Source organism: Podarcis pityusensis (assembly GCF_964106645.2).
Source record: "Podarcis pityusensis genome assembly, chromosome: 3".
NCBI classification, from domain to species: domain Eukaryota; kingdom Metazoa; phylum Chordata; class Lepidosauria; order Squamata; family Lacertidae; genus Podarcis; species Podarcis pityusensis.
This window is the reverse complement of record NC_138026.1, coordinates 104,093,495-104,114,105: the sequence shown is the minus strand read 5'-3', so window position 1 is coordinate 104,114,105 and position 20,611 is coordinate 104,093,495. Positions and strand designations below refer to the sequence as shown.

Below are 20,611 nucleotides of genomic sequence, written 5' to 3'. Positions count from 1 at the left end.
AAACTTCTAAATCTCTGAAAGTCACAAAATATGCACTCTAGATGGGTTCTCTTGGAAACATAGAACCAAATAAACATATTCCATATTACTACACATGGCTTGCTGAACTCTGGATTAGACTACTGCAATGTGTTGTAAGCAGGGCTGCTCTTGAAGGCTAATCGGAGAGTAAAGTTGCTCCAAAATACAATGGAAAAGGTATTGACTCATATCTGCCATACAGACCTGTCCGTAGGTGCTTTTGTTTGCTCCCAACTGGTTTCCAAGCACAATCGAAAGTGTTGGACTTGCTTCCATATGAATCTGTCCAATTCTCCCCAGGCCACACCTCCTTCCTAGACCAGGTTCCTCACTGACTCTGCTATGTGCCCTCCTCCTCTGCTTTGGCAGACCCTCCAAGTGTCCATATTTTTCAGGGATAGTCTCGGATTTACAGAAGCTGTCCTGGTTTCTGATTTGATCCCAAAATGTCCCTACTTTCATGGGACAAATATTGGGAGAGTAAGGAATAGGGTGTCTCTATTTTCATCAGAGAAATGTTGGAGGTCATGTTTGATAATGGCCAATGAGAAGCAACAGCACAACAAGATGACTCAACGGAATCTGGACTCACAAGCCCAAAGCAAGGAATGGACTGAGCACTTGGCCGTGGTCTCATTCCATTCATTTTGGAACGCTGCCCTTATGTCAGTAGCCACCAAATTGGCTGATGAAAGCCTCGGCCGTGGCACTTGCCAGTTCATACAATCTGCCAGATGAATTAGTAAGTATCATTTAGGCTTCAGTTAATCAGAAAGAGAATACATTAAATAGTTTAAATTATTAAGGATATTAAAAATGCATTACGAAAATGTTTATCATGAGCTATGCTGGCAAAAGCAGAATCGGATATTTCAGAGGCCTAAAAATAAATATGTCTCGGGTGTCAGCAACACACTCCAAGCGTGCTTTAAAGATTTATACCGTGTTAAATGGAGGAAAACAAGGCAGCCTCAGAAGAGGCAGGACGGCACTAATCATGAGTGAATATTGTTTGCAGGGCCTTAGGTTGAACTACACTTAAGGCCTTCATGCTTCTCTGACCGATAGATAATTTCCTCGCTCTTTTGTTTGTGTTTGCAAAGACAGGCGGTAGCTCATGCACAAACAGGCACAATACCCATATCCTATACTCAAAAGAGAGCTTTGAACAGAAAGGAGGCATTCTTGGCATGCCTCTGGAGGCTAGCATTCACCAGCCTGGTGACTTGCTGATGCTTTGGACTACAAGTCCCATCATGCAATTCAAAACATCTGGAGGGGACCAGGCTAATGAAGGCTTCTCTAGGCTATAGTAGAACTGGCACAATAATTAACCAGCCTCAGTGATGAAAGGACAGGTGAAAATTCAAAATTTAGCTAAACGGAGTACTTTCTTTGAAAAGCATGGCTCTGCTTTATGAAAACTATGTTGACTTTAAAACAAACCCATAACACAGATCTTGGAAATGTTTTGAGGGTTTTTAGCCCCCAGGCCCCCAAACCTGCAATGATATTTAGCTTGGTTCCCTAGAATTATTCTTACCGTTACTGTTAATATTATTTAAATTTGTATACTACGCTTCATCCGTAGATTTCAAGGCAGTACACAATATAAAATTACAATTTAAGAAACACAAAATACATAATAAAAATAAGAACAGAAACAAACTTTTTCCAGTGTCTTTAAGTCTTCCATTAATAGCAGAGTAAATTAAATTGTAATCTGCATCCCTCAAAAGATGGCAAAATATGCAATAAGGGTTCCCTTAAAACTACTGAAGCACCTTTGGCTTCCTAATAAGCAAGTCAGTTTGGAAAGAACATACTGAAGGTAGAAAGTTTGGAAAGCACTATGATAAGGGAAAGGCCTCTTTGAACTGCAACTACAGATAATAATAATAATAATAATAATAATAATAATAATAATAATAATAATAATTTATTTATACCCCGCCCATCTGGCTGAGATTCCCCAGCCACTCTGGGCAGCTCCCAATCAAGTGTTAAAAACAGTACAGTGTTAAATATTAAAAACTTCCCTGAACAGGGCTGCCTTCAGATGTCTTTTAAAGATAGGATAGCTGCTTATTTCCTTCACATCTGAAGGGAGGGTGTTCCACAGGGTGGGTGCCACTACCGAGAAGGCCCTCTGTTTGGTTCCCTGTAACCTCACTTCTTGCAATGAGGGAACCGCCAGAAGGCCCTCGGAACTGGATCTGAGTGTCAGATATATGACAAAGCATCCTGAGAGTCCTTTCTGCTGCTTGTACCTACCTGCCTGACAAGAGCCAGCTGCAATGAGACATAGAGGATGATTTGGTGGTCTTCAGGTGCCAATTGACGTGCTCTGTAAAACACAAACACAGAGAGCATGGTAATGGTTCATTTTATATGTGTTCCTACGCATTGCGCTCCTGGAAGCCTGGATATTTAAGGAACACGCCTAGAAAGCGGTGAAAGCAAGCAACAGTTTCAGGTTTAGCGGTATAAGAGATCAGCTTTGTGTGAAGATCTTATTTATTGGGTGTCAAGCTTTGGGGAATCGGCTCCCCCCCCCCCATGGTAGATAAGAAGTAGACGTCTTAGCAGTTAGAAACTTTAATAATTACAGCGATAGAACAAATAGAGAAATGGCGGTGCTCCCAATTAAGGCTGGCACCCCCTTCGTTGCTGTTAATCTATGTCACTTCTACGTCTTGTAATATGAGCTTGTACCCTCTGTGCTTTCTGTTCTGACACTTTCTGAGCTCTTCTTGACCTTAGGCTGAGTAAAGGAATGCTGTCCAGAGACTGCGAATCTGTTAACCCTCTCTTTTCCAGTGTTTCTTCTCCTAGCTGTTCCCCATCCAGTATTTCCCAGCTTCTGCCTTCTGTACTGTGCCCCTCTGCAAATCACTGTTCCAAATCTATACTATCCTCCTGCTCCTGGGAAGATTCAGGATCCTGATCAGGAGCAGAGAGGGAGGGAGTCTCCCACCATTCCTCCTCAGTGCAGCCCTCCTCAGCACGGTCCCTGACATTGGGACACCGTTTCCTCTCTAGTCTGGGGAGCCAGTGAGGTATAGCAATTTGGATCAGGAAGACCTGGCTTTGGATGCCCACAAAGCCATGAAGCTAACTTTGTGGCTTTGGGCAGATTGTTGCCATTCTGCCTAACCTATAATAGGACAATAGCACAGGGCTATTGTCAAGATTGGAACGTAATAATGGAGGCCTGCTCGGCCAGTTCAAAGGACCATAACAGAGAGCATCCTGGTCCACTCCGGGCCAACCTGATGCTTCAGGTAAGCTCACAAGCAGGATTTAAGCCCTCCAAGCCCCATCATAGTTGGTATGCTCTCTGCAAAGGGTCTTCCATGGCACAGGTAAGGTAAAGGGACCCCAACCATTAGGTCCAGTTGTGACTGACTCTGGGGTTGCGGCGCTCATCTCGCTTTATTGGCCGAGGAAGCCAGCGTACAGCTTCCGGGTCATGTGGCCAGCATGACTAAGCCACTTCTGGCAAACCAGAGCAGCACATGGAAATGCCGTTTACCTTCCCTACTTGCACTTTGATGTGCTTTCGAACTGCTAGGTTGGCAGGAGCAGAGACCAAACAACGGGAGCTCACCCTGTCACGGGGATTCAAACCGCCAACCTTCTGATCAGCAAGTCCTAGGTTCTGTGGTTTAACCCACAGCGCCACCCGCATCCCCATGGCATACTCTCTTTGAAACACTGGTGGTCCCTTTAGCTGCCATGGCTAAACGTACAGAGATATGTACTGAGACTTTTTAAACAGTCTCCTGCATGCCAACCTGGAGGAAGAGTGGAAGGCAAATAATGATAAATCACTAATAGGATTATATATTAACTTGGTGTGATAAGGGCTTGCCCAAAAGACAAGATGGAGGCTGATGAGGATCAAATCATTCATTCAGAAGGGGCCTTAGAAGTCATCTAGTCTAAGCTGCTCAGTGCAGAATCATCAAGGTTAAGTTAGGTTAGAGTTATTGCATTTATGTAATACTCCCAACAACTAAAAGACCTTAAGCAATTTGCAGTGATGATAAATTATAATGATAAAACAACATAAACATATTGGGGGGAAATGCATTGTGGGTGCTGCCCAAATGCCTGGGTAAACAAACATGTCTTTGCCTGACGATGTTTAATAAGTGGGTCCCATAATGGAGACTGCCTTCTTCCTCTTAGGCATTAAGATCAGCAGAAGGAGCCCTTCTGGCAGCTCCACCACCCTCAGAGGTTCAGGAGAGGGTATTCTCTGTGGCAGCTGCTAAGCTGTGAAATACCTTCACTGTACACCTTTTGCTGACTGCTGAAGACAAATCTCTTTACCTTGCCTTTGACACTTGGGATATGTGTTTTAGGACCCATCCCATTCCCGTGACTGTACTTAGTTTCAACTATGTAAAATTTGTGTTGCCACTCACCCTGGGACCAGTTGGCTATGAATTACCTGCTGGTAATTAACAATGATGTATGGAAGTGAGAGCTGGACCATAAAGAAGGCTGATCGCCGAAGAATTGATGCTTTTGAATTATGGTGCTGGAGGAGACTCTTGAGAGTCCCATGGACTGCAAAAAGATCAAACCTCTCCATTCTTAAGGAAATTAGCCCTGAGTGCTCACTGGAAGGACAGATCGTGAAACTGAGGCTCCAATACTTTGGCCATCTCATGAGAAGAGAAGACTCCCTGGAAAAGACCCTGATGTTGGGAAAGATGGAGGGCACAAGGAGAAGGGGACGACAGAGGACGAGATGGTTGGATAGTGTCTTCGAAGCTACCAGCATGAGTTTGACCAAACTGCGGGAGGCAGTGGAAGACAGGAGTGCCTGGCGTGCTCTGGTCCATGGGGTCACGAAGAGTCGGACACGACTAAATGACTAAACAACAAATTAACAATAATAATAGTGATGATGCTGCCTGGACCAAAGGTAGTTGCTGTATCTGCAAAGACTCACTGTGTTCTTCAATCTTCCCCTTGCACATATGCATACACCTATCAGGGCTGCTGCAGAAGCTGGAGTCTACCAATACATTGGCTACCCCAGAGTTAGGATAACTAACTAGGCCATCAAAAACAGAAGCTTGGGTTACAACCTCCCCACACACCACACCATAGGCGATGCCCTTACCATGAAGGAGGCACAAATAATATTATCTTTCAGGCATCTGTGGGACTCTGGAGGATGAGAATTCCTCCAGAGTATGGAGTAACCACTGAAAACAACTCCCTGTGTGCCCTCACTGAGTGGCAGAGTGTGCTTTTTTGTTTATCTCAGAGTTTGGAATGAAGGTATTTTGAGGCATGCCGGGCGCAGGCCATTTAACAGCTTATAGGTCAATGCAAAAAAGCACCTTGCATTTTACTAAGAATGCTGCAGCAAGCCAGCAGCATACCTGGGGCGTTTTGCCATTTTGCCCTTGGCTGGAACAGAGACGCACTGCCTGGAGGCAGATGCATGCGACATTTGCAGTTCTCCCTGTTGCAAAAGGGCTGTCAAGATTATCACATGTGTACGGAATCTGCTTTATACCAGGTCAGGCTGTTTGTCCAGCTAGTTCACTATTGTCTTCTCACGCTGGGAGAGGTTCTGATTGCAGAGCTCTTTCCCCCTGGCTCCTACTCCAACAGGTGCAGAATGCCGTGGCAAGGCTCCTTACGGGGTCCTTGCTGTGGGATCACATTCATCCAGTGCTTTACCAACTGCACTGGCTCCCGGTGGAGTACAGGGTCAGGTTTAAGGTGCTGGTTTTGACCTTTAAACAGGACGCGGGTGGCGCTGTGGGTAAAACCTCAGCGCCTAGGGTTTGCCGATCGCATGGTCGGCGGTTCGAATCCCCGCGGCGGGGTGAGCTCCCGTCTTTCGGTCCCAGCTCCTGCCCACCTAGCAGTTCGAAAGCACCCCTAAGTGCAAGTAGATAAATAGGGACCGCTTTATAGCGGGAAGGTAAACGGCGTTTCCGTGTGCTGCGCTGGTGCTGGCTCGCCAGAGCAGCTTCGTCACGCTGGCCACGTGACCCGGAAGTGTCTCCGGACAGCGCTGGCCCCCGGCCTCTTAAGTGAGATGGGCGCACAACCCTAGAGTCGGACACGACTGGCCCGTATGGGCAGGGGTACCTTTACCTTTACCTTTGACCTTTAAAGCCCTATGCGGTCTAGGACCTACATACCTACGGGGCCGCCTCTCTTGGTATGCCCCGCGGAGGACCTTAAGGTCCACAAATGACAATATTTTGGAGGTCCCAAGTCACAAGGTGGTTAGATTGGTCTCAACTAGGGCCAGGGCCTTTTCAGCACTGGCCCCGAAGTGGTGGAACGCTCCGTCACAAGATACTAGGGCCCTGTGGGACTTGACATCTTTCTGCAGGGCCTGCAAGACAGAGCTGTTCCGCCTGGCCTTTGGTTTGGACTCAGTCTGACCCTTATGTTTCCCTCCCCTTATGGTTTTGATCTATGGGCTACTTTTAAAATGAGGCTGCATTTTAAATTGCATTTTAACCTGTATTTTAAATTGGGTCCCCCCCCCCATTATGTTTTTATTGTAATTTTTACTGTTGTTAGCCACCCTGAGCCCGGCTCCGGCTGGGGAGGGCGGGGTATAAATAAAATTACTACTACTACTACTACTACTGCCCAGGTCTTACATGCCATGGGTTGAGCCTGGAACCATCTGCATGCAAAGCAGATTCTCAGCCACTGGTCCTTCCCAGCAAACCTATCCCAACCTCGTCTCTCCCTTGTTCTGTGGGGCTGCAGCCAGCTATCCAAATATCATGGACAAACAGGTCCTGAGCAGTCTCAGCAGCAGCCTCTTCAGTAACCTCCAATTTGTATACTAGCCTCATACCTGGCATTGCTTGGGGATTCCGAGAAACGCCCCCCAAAGCAGTGCTGTAGCAGAATATTGGCATTTAGAGAGGGAGCAAAGGATGCTAACACATATATAGCATGCAGAAGGTCCGAGGTTCAACTCTTGCTGTTCCCCAAAGGGTCAGATAGCATAGTGTGAAAGACATTGCCTGGACGGCAACACTGATCAGAATAGACAATGCTTGCTTTGATAGAGCAACAGTCTGACCTCAGTTTAAGGCAGTCTCCCTACGTACAAAGCCTCAGCACTGATGCCTGCCTCGTAGCACCTTCAGCTCTCTCATACCACCCCGTCTCTAGCAAATATACTTTTCTTAATGCTAGCAGGCTATTCTGCATGTGGTCAACAAGGATGCAGTTGACCTCTCCCGATAACCCCCCCTGTTGGCTACGGGTGGGCTTCTGTGATGTCCGATTAGCAATCTTGCCCGTGTCCAAGCCGGAGTTAAGATATCAAGGAAACAAGCCACAGCCGGTGGGGAAAGGTCAAAAGGCTAAAAATAAAGATGGTTTAAGAGTAATATAGGACAGCAATTACATCTAAATAGCACAGTAAGGGAGATGTTACATCTGAGTCTAGGAATGCCTGCCACGTAAAGCTAAATCCCCCACTGAGAGGGAGCTCTGTCTAAGCGATGCCTTCTTACACTTCTGGTTAGTGCACAGAGAATCAGGGAGCAGCAGGAGGACCTTTTCAGTTGACTCTGGAGGCAGAAATATGCTTTTGCTGACATGCATTTATTCCCTCGTTAACACCTAAAACGGGACGCGGGTGGCGCTGTGGGTTAAACCACAGAGCCTAGGACTTGCCGATCAGAAGATCAGTGGTTTGGCCACTGTCTGAAAATCATCCCTGGCCTCTTCCAGTGGCCTTGGGTGAGATAATGGTGCATAAAGCAAAGGGAGCATTAAGCTTATTGCCCATTAGCTCAACGTGTTGGGCAATGAAACCCATGCTCCTATATGTCCCACAAGCAGAAGGATCCATGGAATAGATGTTTTTTGTTGTATTGTGAAATTGCTTTGAGATTATTCATAGCATGTGATCCATAAATGAAACCAATAAAAATATGCTATGTGGAAGGAAGGCATACGGTACTACAAAACCAAAAGAAAAAGAAAAAAAAGAAGAAGATTGACGGGGTGAGCTCCCGTTGCTCAGTCCCTGCTCCTGCCAACCTAGCAGTTCGAAAGCACGTCAAAGTGCAAGTAGATAAATAGGTACCGCTCTGGTGGGAAGGTAAACGGCATTTCCGTGTGCTGCTCTGGTTCGCCAGAAGTGGCTTAGTCATGCTGGCCACATGACCTGGAAGCTGTATGCCGGCTCTCTCGGCCAGTAAAGCGAGATGAGCGCTGCAACCCCAGAGTTGGTCACGACTGGACCTAATGGTCAGGGGTCCCTTTACCTTTTTAGCACCTAAAACAAGGATAAAGGAGGAAGAGCTCCAACATAAGTAGAAGCCTAGAGACTGCTTCAGGTTTTGGTGTAAAACAAACAAAACACCTGTCAGTTGGGAATCTTTCTTCCTCACCTTTCCAGAGTCTCAAGTGCTTTTCGGTGCAAGTCGTCTTGTGTGCTTTTCAGGGTAGCTGTAACACAAGCAAAAGAGCATGAGAAGTTTTGTAACCGTTGCAGCAAACGCTAAGCTTGAATGGCTTTGTGCTCTCTTTTTCCTTCCCCCTTTCACAGTTGGGAAAAACAGTCTGTATGGTTCCTCAAAATGAACATTCCCCTAAGGATTTTATGTTGTGGAGGGGGTAGGGGGAGAGAGAGGGGGAGAGAGAGAGAGAGAGAGAGAGAGAGAGAGAGAGAGAGAAAACGAACACACAGTTCTCCCTAGATCTTGCTGGAGAAAGTATTCCCTGCCTTAATTCATGGAGCTCTACAAAGTGATCACTCCTGTAAGACCAGACGCCTGTGGACAATCTTTCCTTTTTGAGAACGTCCAGCTCAAACCGCGCCAGAAATAAAATGTCATGGCTAGTTAGAGAACAGCTCTCCCTAGATAAGGCATAGGCAAACTCGGCCCTCCAGATGTTTTGAGACTGCAATTCCCATCATCCCTGACCACTGCTCCTGTTAGCTAGGGATGATGGGAGTTGTAGTCCCAAAACAGCTGGAGGGCCAAGTTTGCCTATGCCTGCCCTAGATCTTGGTATCTTATTTGTTTCTTAAATTTTTGTGCTGCCCTGCATCAACAGAGTTTAGAATGACGTGCCTATTCTTCCCCATCTTTAGCCTCACAACAGCTCTGTAGGGCAGCGCTGGGAGATAACAATTGGCCCCAGTGAACACCCTGGCTTTAATGGGGATTTGAACCTGGATCTCCCCGGTCCTAGTCCAGCACTCCAGCCACTACACTGCACTGATGGGGCTTAGTCCAGATCTCGCTCCATATCTTCAGATGGGGGTTTCTTCCAGAGATCATTGCCATTCCAGACATCATTGCCAACCAGCCTTCTCTGCTCTTAGCAGCTTTTGTGCAGAACGCTCTGCCGCGGAAAGTCCACAGAGCTAGTTTTTAGAAACCCAACCCAACCCCCTTTCCCCTGTTTTCATAGGAGGCGCAAAGCGTCCATTCTTTCCGACTAATTCCCGCAGCTGACTTTTGCTTTTCTTGTTGTCTCTTGCTTTTAAATAGCTTCATGGGTTCGCTTTTTTTTTTTAAGTGATTTTTCTCGCAAAAAGAGTGAAAAAAGCACAATAAAAATGGAACGTGTACGAAGGACCCTTACATTTTAAAAGATGTCCCTAGTTTATTTTGCCTGCTTTGGATACTTTCGGCTTGGAGAAGTTCTGCACAACCCCGGAAACTTGGCATTTTGTCCCTTAACGGAGCCCACGAAAATGGACATCACCCTGCTGCCTCTGTGTGTTTTATCCCACTAGGTAGGAGAACATGACTACCTGAATTAAGTCCATTAATCTCCATGGGTCTTCTCCCGAGTATGACTTAGCCGGAAGCAACCCACCAGTTTCATACACATTTTTGGCTGCAACCCTGAAATGAAGCTGCTTTGTTCCTACAGGCTGGAATGGGATTCCAGCAGGACTGGCTGGATATGGGACAGCAGCCTTCGGTCTCCCTGAAACATTTGCATGTGGTATCTCCCCCTCTACCTGTGTGGATGTCGATGGTTTCCCAGAGCCAGGTTTTTATGAGCTGTTTGCTGAGCCTTGGCACTTCTGCGTGGTCATCTGTGCAAAGCTGTTGGAAGGCTGCCTGAAAGAGAGAGCTTGGGTGCTGCACCTGCTGTCCCCTCGATGGAGGAGACGTGTCTGTTGGGAGCCTGCTGGCTTGGGAAAGAGGGGACAGAACTTTGCCAGAGGCTCAGCCAGTGCAAATGTCCGTGTGTGTGTGTGTGTGTGTGTGTGACTGAAACTCTTCTGGGATAGACTTTGGCTCCTGACCAGAGCATAAATTAGCAATGACAGATGTTGGCCGGGCGGCACCTTCTCCTGCCCTCTGCTTTCCTGAGGACGCTATCCCAGGAGGCTCCAAGGCTTTAATGGAATACTTTGCACCACAGCAAAAAATAAAACTGAAAGAAGGGACTTGATGAACTTGTATCCCTTAAGACAACAGGGAATGAATGGGTAGACTTCTGCAGGCAGTCTGAAGATGTAGAAGCTTGGAGGTGAAGCCACTAGTGAGGAAATGGGTGAAATTTGTCGTTCTTATGTCAAACAGATAAGAAAAAGATGGGCCAATTCTGCCAGTTACTGGCAAGGAAGAAATTTAGCTGCTAGCAGTAATTTCCGGACCAGCTCATGATGTTTCCTGTGCACGGTTCTTTCTAAATACCCTAATTCTATAATGAAAGGGTTCAGAGGGACTGAATAGCCAATAATTAAACCAATGGTTATAACCAATTTACCCTGCAAAACAGAGAGATTTTAGAACAGAACCATCAAATGTGCTAAAATTAGCACTGACCTGCATACATCTCCATCAGTTATCCATTCCCCTTGTACTGATTTATTCACATGGGCTGGAGTCACACACCAATGATTAAGAATTCCAATCTGGATTCCACCAACCCAACTCCACAAATGGCAGAAAAAACGACACTCGTTTATCTTCCAAGAATAAGTCCCAATGCCTGATGACATACCCAGCAGGAAATTTCTGCTCATATATCAGATACAGTAACTAATATCAGCTAGACTCAAGTAAGATATGCCCAACTTAAAAATGGAAAGCGTAATGCTGGTGGTCAACTAAAGAGCTTTAAAGACTCTCTCAAGGCAAATCTTTAAAAATGTAGTATAAACACCGACAACTGGGAAACAATGGCCTGCAAGTGCTCCAGTTGGAGAACAGCCTTTACCAAAGGCGTCATGGGCTTTGAATTACAGATAGGTAGCCGTGTTGGTCTGCCATAGTCAAAATAAAAAAAATCCTTCCAGTAGCACCTTTAAGACCAACTAAGTTAGTTCTTGGTATGAGCTTTCGTGTGCAAGCACACTTCTTCAGATACACTGGGCTTTGAAGACGCTCAAACTCAGGACAAAAGGGAGAAACAAGCTAAGAGGAAGGCACACTTGGCAAACCATGATTAACTCTACTGTGTCTCCACTGTGGAAGGACGTGTGGATCCAGAATTTGAATCCTCATCACTTATGGACTCACTGTTAAGACAATCTTAATCTGTTCATGGAAGACAATCTTAGTCAGCTAAGAGTAATTACCAAAGAAAAAGAAGAAGCCCAAGAAGTGTTGTTCATCATAAAGCAGGTTCTCTGGGCTTGCAATAGTAAATTCTCTTTTTTATCAGCCAGAAACATGCTTGCTTTTTCCATCTCGGGCTTATAAAGTCCTTGATTTCTCTCAAGTGGGTGGTTAGCTGAACCTTGTGGATGAGAAGTCTGATTATTCTCCATGATCGGCTGCATTTTAAACAGCTGCTCCAACATGTTTTTCAGCTTCGGTTATCACAAGATGTGGCTTTCTTATTCTTCTTCTTTTTTCAAAAGGATTAGACATATCAGAAGAGGTTCAGAGGAGGGTCACAAAGGTTATCAGAGTATGGAAAAGAAGTCCAGCAAGGAAAGGCTAGCCATTCCCTTACAGCAGACACTGCAACCATCTCTATTTCCCAGGGACACGCCACATTTTCTGGATCCCCTGTCAGGTAAATCCCTGTCCCTTTTTGTGAGGCTGGTCATTCATCAAGTTTCAGCTCTTACTGCATCATCTCTAGATGTCGAACCATAATTTCCAGGTCATGGGAGGCAGTAGTTCTACTTTATTCTGCACTAGTCAGGCCTCATCTGGAGTACGGAATACTGGACACCATCCCTCAAGAAGGATGCAGGTAGGAAAACAGGAAAATAGGAAAGGCTGAGTGGGCTTAAGCTATGGAAGGGTACACTTTGGCTTAAACTAAGGAGGAACCAGTGGATGGGAAGAGCAGTCTAACAAGGGAAGCAATTAGTGGGGTGGTGGGCTCTCTCCCACACTTGGAGATCTTCAAGCAGAGACTGGCAGGCTGTTGGGAATACTCAAGCCCTGGATTTCCTGCATCGAGCTCCTTCCAGTTCTATGATTCTACAAACTCATAGAGGCTTATCAACAGCTATTACCCATGAAAAGCTCACATGAACCTCTCCTCCATGCATTGAGAAATGTACTCTGGAAAATCAGGCGCTTGCAAACAACAGGGTGAGTGGAAACATCCACTTCACGTATTGCTTGTTAACTTCCAGGTGCATCCTGTTTAACTGTCTTATGACATTATACTGAGAAATGTATGATGTTATGGCTGCAGATACTTGCATTTGTATGTGGGGGGGGGGTCCTGCCTAGGAGATAGATAGATAGATAGATAGATAGATATAGATAAATAGATAGATAGATAGATAGATAGATAGATAGATGATAGATAGATGGATGGATGGATAGATAGATGATAGATAGATAGATAGATAGATAGATAGATAGATAGATAGATTTTTGTTACTATCAAGCAATATATAAATTTTGTGGAATAAATTGCTGGCTGCTGTTGGCAACAGAATGGTGGACTAGGTGGACTTTGGTCTGCAGGGCAATTCCTGCATGCACTTCTTCTTAGAATGCATAAGCTTCAGGCGCTTAAAACTGGCATCTCAGAAAGATTGCTGTGCGGACCACATTAGACAAGTCAAACACAGTACCATCAGTTGCTTGCAGGCTGTACGTCAGGCCCAAGGCCAGGTAACCCTTGGCTAAGAACTCTCGGGCATCTTCTCCCAAGCCAATCACCATCTTGGCAAAACGCTCTCCTTCCTCCAGCTGTAAGGGTAAACCAATAAGAGAGACAGACATTACCGGAAGGGCCCCTTTGCAAGTAGAACACGCCTTTGGAGGGGGGGGTCAAAACAGAATATCATCCCTTTGGGATGAACACTGCATGCAAAGATCGGTTCCTTTGATTCTGGAGGTAATATAGCCATCATGAGTTGCAGCCACTGACAGCCTTATCCCTCCATAAATCTGTCTAGTCCAGGGTTTCCCAGACTTGGATCACCAGCTGTTTTTGGACTACAAGTCCCATCATCTCTGACTACTGGCCCTGCTAGCTAGGGATGATGGGAGTTGTAGTCCAAAAACAGCTGGACACCCAAGATTGGGAAACGCTGGTCTATTCCCTTGTAAAAGCCATCTTAAACTGGTGGACAACCCAATGGCTGGTATCGTCAAGTTGTGTTCAGTGGGGTGCTCCCCACATTCTGCAGACCTGTAGCATCTCCACGCCTGCTAAGTTTCTTCTGCAGTTAAAGGCATAGGAGCAGAGCCATTAAAAGAAAGAAAAAACCTCTGGCACATGCATGCCTAGCTAAAATTTTGAGCCTGTCATCGGCGTTAACTTACAAGCAGGAAGGACAAGGCCTGCACGGGGCCCGTTGGTGGATGTTCTAAAGTTAGAGGAGGTGCTGCAGATGGGAGACGAAGGACATGCTTGAGAGTCTCAAAGTGTATTCCTCATTAGCTCACAGGATAGGCTGCAGGCCTTGTCAGCAGTAATCGACAGTGTCAGCTCTGGGTTAAGAGCCAAGCAGCATAGCTTAGCACTACTGGACAGATCCTCCTTCTCGGAGGCTTTGATTAGAGGCTCAAGTTTTCTTTAATGGTTTGACTTGGAGCTAAACCAGGTTAGACACAAATATTTCAGGGTCCGATGGGAAAGCATTCTTGATACCCAGCCTTGTCAATAACTCAGCGGTTTGCTCACCTCCTTCGTCCCAGAAAGGTTAAACATAACTCGGCCTGCCAGAAATGCACTTGCCACCCCGACCCTTCCAAAAAGACCCCCTTCTGCGGAGCCTGTTTTGCATTATGATTGTGAACGAAGAGTTTGTAGAATCACAGAACTGTAGAGTGGGAAGGGTCCGGGTTCTGGGACACTAAGCCGGAATAAAATTCCAGGGTGACCACAAAGCCTCAGGCTACGTTAAAAGTTCTGCAACCTCTCAGGGTTCCTTAGCTGTCAGAGAGAACGAGAACAAGTTGTCATCCTCTCCTGAGCTGTAGGAGGTATGCACAAATAACACTCAGCAAGATTTGCCAACAAACTGCATTCAGCTGCTGCAAAATATAATAATCTGAGCTCTCCACTGCCATCATCGTTGATAGAAACTGTGTGTTTTCTTAGCAGCAGCCTAACTCCTGAAAGCTGTTTTCCCCGAAACAGGGGGAGGCAGTTTCCCACAAACCATGTCATTTGACGGAAGGTTTAGGAATGCCTATTTGAGCCATGCCCACAGGCACAATGACAAGGGAGAAGGAACAGCAGGTGCTATTCCCTGGCAAGCTGCCGCCCAGCTGGTAGTCAGCTGGCACAACTTGTTTTGTGTTTTCCTTTTTCTTCTTCCTCAGGAGTCCAAGGCCTCATGCAATAAAATCCGTACTCTGTGTGTTTGTGCCCGTGTGTGTATGTGTATAAAAGAGCTTTCATCAGGAACAACTTGGCATTGCTGGGGACAAGAGCAGTGCTCCTGCCTTGCAGCAGAGGGGGAAATACCGTATTTTTTGCTCTATAAGACTCACTTTTTCCCTCCTAAAAAGTAAGGGGAAATGTGTGTGCGTCTTATGGAGCGAATGCAGGCTGCGCAGCTATCCCAGAAGCCAGAACAGCAAGAGGGATTGCTGCTTTCACTGCGCAGTGATCCCTCTTGCTGTTCTGGCTTCTGAGATTCAGAATATTTTTTTTCCTTGTTTTCCTCCTCCAAAAACTAGGTGCGTCTTGTGGTCTGGTGCGTCTTATAGAGCGAAAAATACGGTACTTCTATCAGCCTTTGCCAACTTGCTGCCTTCAAGATGTTCTGGACTACAACTCCTCTCAGCAGGCTCTGCTGACTGGGGGCGATGGGCGTTGTCAGCCCTAAACATATGGAGGGCACCAGGCTGGTGACAAGGCAGATTTAGATTTTCAGAGGAAGGAGGTGTTGCTCAAAACTAAATAAATGAGAAGAAAAAATGGGGAAGGGTTTAAAATGAAACCCCAGCACCGAGGCAAGTGCTTGTGGAGGCATAGAGGTAGAAGATTTAGGGAGTCTTATGCAAGACGTTTCATAGCTCAGTGGCAGAACAAATGCTTTGCATGCAGAAGGTTCTCCAGTTGGGCTTGGTGGCATCTCTATCTGCTCTATATGAACCTGACTCCATCATTAAAAAACAGCCATTCCAACTTCCAAGCATATAGCTGATATACAGTGGTACCTCTGGTTGCGAACGGGATCCGTTCCGGAGCCCCGTTCGCAACATGAGCAGAACGCAACCCATGTCTGCGCGTGTGCGGGTCACGATTCACTGCTTCTGCGCATGCGTGTGACGTCATTTTGAGCGTCTGCGCATGCGCGAGTGGCAAAACACGGAAGTAACCCTTTCTGGTACTTCCGGGTCGCCGCAGGACGCAACCTGAGAAGATTTAACCTGAAGCAAACGTAACAAAAGGTATGACTGTATACCATGAAGTTTTATCTTACTACAATACAGTGGTACCTTGGGTTAAGTACTTAATTCGTTCCGGAGGTCCATTCTTAACCTGAAACTGTTCTTAACCTGAAGCACCACTTTAGCTAATGGGTCCTCCTGCTGCTGCTGTGGCGCCAGAGCACGATTTCTGTTCTCATCCTGAAGCAAAGTTCTTAACCAGAGGTACTATTTCTGGGTTAGCGGAGTCTGTAACCTGAAGCGTATGTAACCCGAGGTACCACTGTACAGAAAACTCTGTGAGATTTTTTTTAATGTCCCATTTAAATGAGCAAGGCCTGCTATGAAGGCCTTGGGAATTACAGGGTCCGCATTTCACAGCCTTTCCGTGGAGCTGCTGGGGTTTTTGTGAGATTTTTTTTGCTATTGAAGCATCCGACTGACACTTCCGAGGCAATTTCCATGCTGCCATCAATTAGTTTCTCTGGCTGCAATCCAGCTAACGAGACCTGCCCATTGTAAGCCAGCGTAGGCTGGATCAAGAACCTCAGACATAAATCGAATCTGCATCCAAATGTGCATCTGAATGTACTCCCAGATGTGAATGACATTTATGCATACTGCATTGTTTCCAGTGGAATATAAATGCTCATTGAAAGGCACATCCCTATCCACACAGTAATAGTAAAAGGAAGTGTTTATACAGTGCTTATACAGCATGTCCAAACTACTTTACGTACATTACCATATTCATTTAATCCTAACACAACATACGGCACGTTTGAATTGTTCAACTTTCAAATTCCGAAAATACGGGGTGCTAAAAAGTTGTAACATGACTTGGGAATTCAAAATATATTTTGGTTAAATTAATATAACGCAGTTTTGCTTGGTAAGTAAAATGTCTGCAAACTTGTATAGAAATCATTAAAAAATGATTGTCAAGTACTTGCAGTTATAGCATAATCATCAGGGCTTTTCTTCTAGAAAAAAGGTGCCGGTACTGCATACCCTTGAGTACTCCCAGAAAAAAAGCACTTACGACTACTACTACTATTACTACTACTACTACTACTACTACTACTACTGCTGCTGCTGCTATTTAGCATTACCTGACATTTTCAGACAGTAACATTAAAATTCTTTGGTTTTCCAAAAGCAGCCTGTGTTCTTTTTCATCAGACATAGACTTACCAAGCTAACTGTTGTCCAGTTGCAATAACAAAATAAGGCTTGAATTCCTCACATCCAAAAACATATTTTTTAGATCCCCTCACTGAAGAAATTTGAAAAAGAAAAAGTTCACCCCCTAAAATGACATGCCCAATTACAACAACCTTGTGAAGCGGGTGGTTGTTACCACGCTCAAGTTTCAGAAGGAAGAGATGAGGCCAAGACGCCATTTGAATGGCAAAGCCCATCAACGTTGGGTTGGTCTGGTCACCTCAAATATTTTATTAAGGGCCCCTGATATGACCTCGGCCCCTAGGATTTGACTCCTATGCCACCAGCCCTGAGGTGCCCCGCCCCTGAGGTACAGAGTATTTTACTAACTGTACCCCCTGGCGCATTGGGATTTCTGGATCTCTTTGCTGCTCCCAATTAATATTCATTTCTGCTTCTTAAGCATTCTGAGATTCCGAGCACAAGGGCAGGAAAGTAAATTAAATGGCAGCTTGATTAACTAGCGAGAGAAAGTGCTCTGTGCTTCTCCAAACGTGCTGTAATTATTAAAATGATGTTTATTCCAAGCAGTTTAAAAAAAGGGGGGGGGGGAGAAGATATTTCTAAGTACAGCTTTCTTGAGCACAATAAACAAAGCCCAGCAGCTATACCACCACACCAAAGAATAAACATTAGACAGGGAAAGAACACTGGGCTTCTCGCTTATACGCGGCGTTCTGGCTTCCTCTCTCTTTCTGTAGCTAACTGGCAATTACATTTCTAAATTTATTCCAAAACTAACAGCATATTTATAGCTTGCTGGAAATGCACAGAATAAGTCGCATTCACAAAGCTTCCTGAAAAATGAAGTGCCTTGATATTTCCTAGCTGAGAAGTTAATTTCCCATTAAACGGCCGCAACCAGGTACCTAGGTACACCTAGCTATTCACACTGCTGCCAATAGTGGAGAAATTATCCTGCCGGACTTCCACTGACGGTGATCTCATTCTAATTTTATTACTCTGCAATTTGAACGCGCATAATGACTGTAATCATTGTATTTAGGAAAGAAGTCCTCCCAAGGCTGAAGTATTATACTTTGCTGATGGAAGGAGGCAGAGCTGCTGATAAACGATGGAAACCATGTAGAATTTACGAGGGTGTGCGTGGTGTTTTAACCGTTTCTGCTAACTTGTAACTTGCATCATTTTACCAGCCGATGGGTTTGGTCTCTCACGTTCCATTGCCATCTACGTTGGGACATGCAATTAAATGTCGCAGAGCATGCCAAGTTCCTTATAGGGCTCCAGCCAGGCTGGAACAGAAGCCTTATAGTGCTTATAAGACTTTTGGGCATCACCTGGCAGAAAGCAATCAAGTCCAGAGCTATGACTTGTGCAGAGAGACACGAGGGGCAGCCTTCTCTAAGCACATGCCATGCTGCCATACCTCTGAGCTCCAGAATAAAGGAGTGCTCCAATGAAACCCATTGAAGAGGTCCATGGAAGTGCAGGTTAATTCTGCATTCAAGGCAGCTGTCCACCAGCTCCATCTGGTACACTGGCTGAAACCCTACCTGCCTGTATACTGTCTTGCCAGAGTGGTGCATGCTCTAGTTATCTCCTGCTTGGACTACGGCAATGTGTTCCATGTGGGGCTACCTTTGAAGGTGACCTGGAAACTACAACTAATCCAGAATGTGGCAGCTAGTAGTGCTGTATGGAAGTGAGAGTTGGACCATAAAGAATGCTGATCGCCGAAGAATTGATCCTTTTGAATTTTGGTGCTGGAGGAGACTCTTGAGAGTCCCATGGACTGCAAGAAGATCAAACCTCTCCATTCTTAAAGAAATCAGCCCTGAGTGCTCACTGGAAGGACAGATCCTGAAGCTGAGGCTCCAATACTTTGGCCACCTCATGAGAAGAGAAGACTCCCTGGAAAAGACCCTAATGTTGGGAAAGATTGAGGGCACAAGGAGAAGGGGACAACAGAGGACGAGATGGTTGGACAGTGTTCTCGAAGCTACCAACATGAGTTTGACCAAACTGTGGGAGGCAGTGGAAGACAGGAATGCCTGGCGTGCTCTGGTCCATGGGGTCACAAAGAGTCGGACACGACTAAACGACTAAACAACAACAACAAGTCACCGAAGCCAGTGAAGCCAACTCATCATTCAAGTAAACCTAAATGCAGTTCAGGCCTAGTGGTCTCAGCAACCCTTGCCAGTAGGTCTTGCCCCAATGACACAGTTGTGAGGACTGGAGGTCCCTGCCTTCCCACCTGTCCCTAAAGCTCTTCCTCTCCAGGGTTTTCCCCACTCAAAAGTCTCAAACTGTGTCTGCGCACAACCAATCTCTATTCTGCTCTTTTCATTTCTCAGAGACCAGAGGGAAGGGGAGCTGGTTGCAGCAGGAGGGGGAGACCCCCTGGATTCTCCAGTAGCCTCTTGGCCCTCCCCATCCTCTTCAGCCTCTGCTTCTGCCTCCGATTGTGGACTTCTCTCTACCACAGACTCTTCCTGCTCACTAAACCCTGTTGCCCCTCCAGCTTCTGACATCTCCTCCTCCCAGTCTTCTCCTTCTGACCACTCATGGTCATCCCACCAACAATCCCCCGGCTCTGAGCCATCTTCTCCTGGGGGGTTCTGCAGCTGGTGCCTCCCACCACTCCTCTGCATCCAGCCCATCCGTGACATCTGCACTGAAATTGTACCCCAAACTCTCTTATGTTTAAAAAGCAAAGTGGGTGAGGCTATAAACCAAGGAAAACTGGAGGGGTGTGTGTGTCATCTGCTATAACAGGTGTCTCATTAAGCAAAGTCTATTCCTGCATGCTGCTTTTTGAAGACGCAGCTGCATGCATCCATTGCACTGAGGCCTGGGACTTGCAACTAGACCTTTTCAATGGCAGCATCGAGACACTGGAACTCATTGCGGGGGAAGCTGAACCAGCTGCCTCTTTGAGCACCTTCAGAAGGCAACCGAAAACAGTTTTATTTGAGCCTGCTTTTTACAGAGATGCTCACTGATTATTTACTGATATATCGCTGCTGCTGTTTAGTTACTGCATTCTTGCCCTTTTTGGTGTTTTGCCATCTTATATCCAATGCTGGCCCAATTTTGGGTGGAAAAGAAGGCTTTGAAATTATTCTATAAAAATAAACATGTAAATGCTTTGCGGAACACCACGAAGAAAAGAAACAGCCCCCCAAAAATAAAAGAACCCACAGCCAAGAACTATAATAGCAAAATGATTCCAGAATTTTCTCCATGTTAACAGTTCAATCCTGTGCAGGTTTACCTGGAAGCAATGTCTCCTGTGTTCAATAACCCCAGGGAAACGTACACAATATTTGAACCTCAAGAACGAAAACTTTATTCTACTGTACACACGAGCATCCTTAAGTTCCTTAAGACTGCATCCATTAATCGAATTGTCAGTGCAACTACCTGAAGAACTTACTTACTGCAATATTAAAACGTAGCAAGGCGCTGCCCCCTCGCAAAGGAGCACAATGCACTTCAACACCATAAAATATTAACAATAATACTTTAAAAAAAAATTCTCCCTGGAAGTATTTATTTGACTGTGACAGTCGAGGAAAAGCGAGGCCTGCATGAGGCGTTTT

General features: G+C 45.8%; 1 protein-coding gene across 1 annotated transcript in view; it reads right to left on the bottom strand.

Moving 5' to 3' along the window:
- Nucleotides 1–20,611, bottom strand: part of TTC7A (tetratricopeptide repeat domain 7A) — a 190,066-nt gene that overhangs the window by 108,476 nt on the left and 60,979 nt on the right. The window contains exons 12-14 of the mRNA XM_080998137.1: nt 13,061–13,178; nt 8,433–8,490; nt 2,296–2,368 (exon numbers count right to left, since the gene is read on the bottom strand). Of these exons, the coding sequence (XP_080854263.1) occupies nt 2,296–2,368; nt 8,433–8,490; nt 13,061–13,178 (249 nt within the window). The remainder of the gene's footprint in view (nt 1–2,295; nt 2,369–8,432; nt 8,491–13,060; nt 13,179–20,611) is intronic.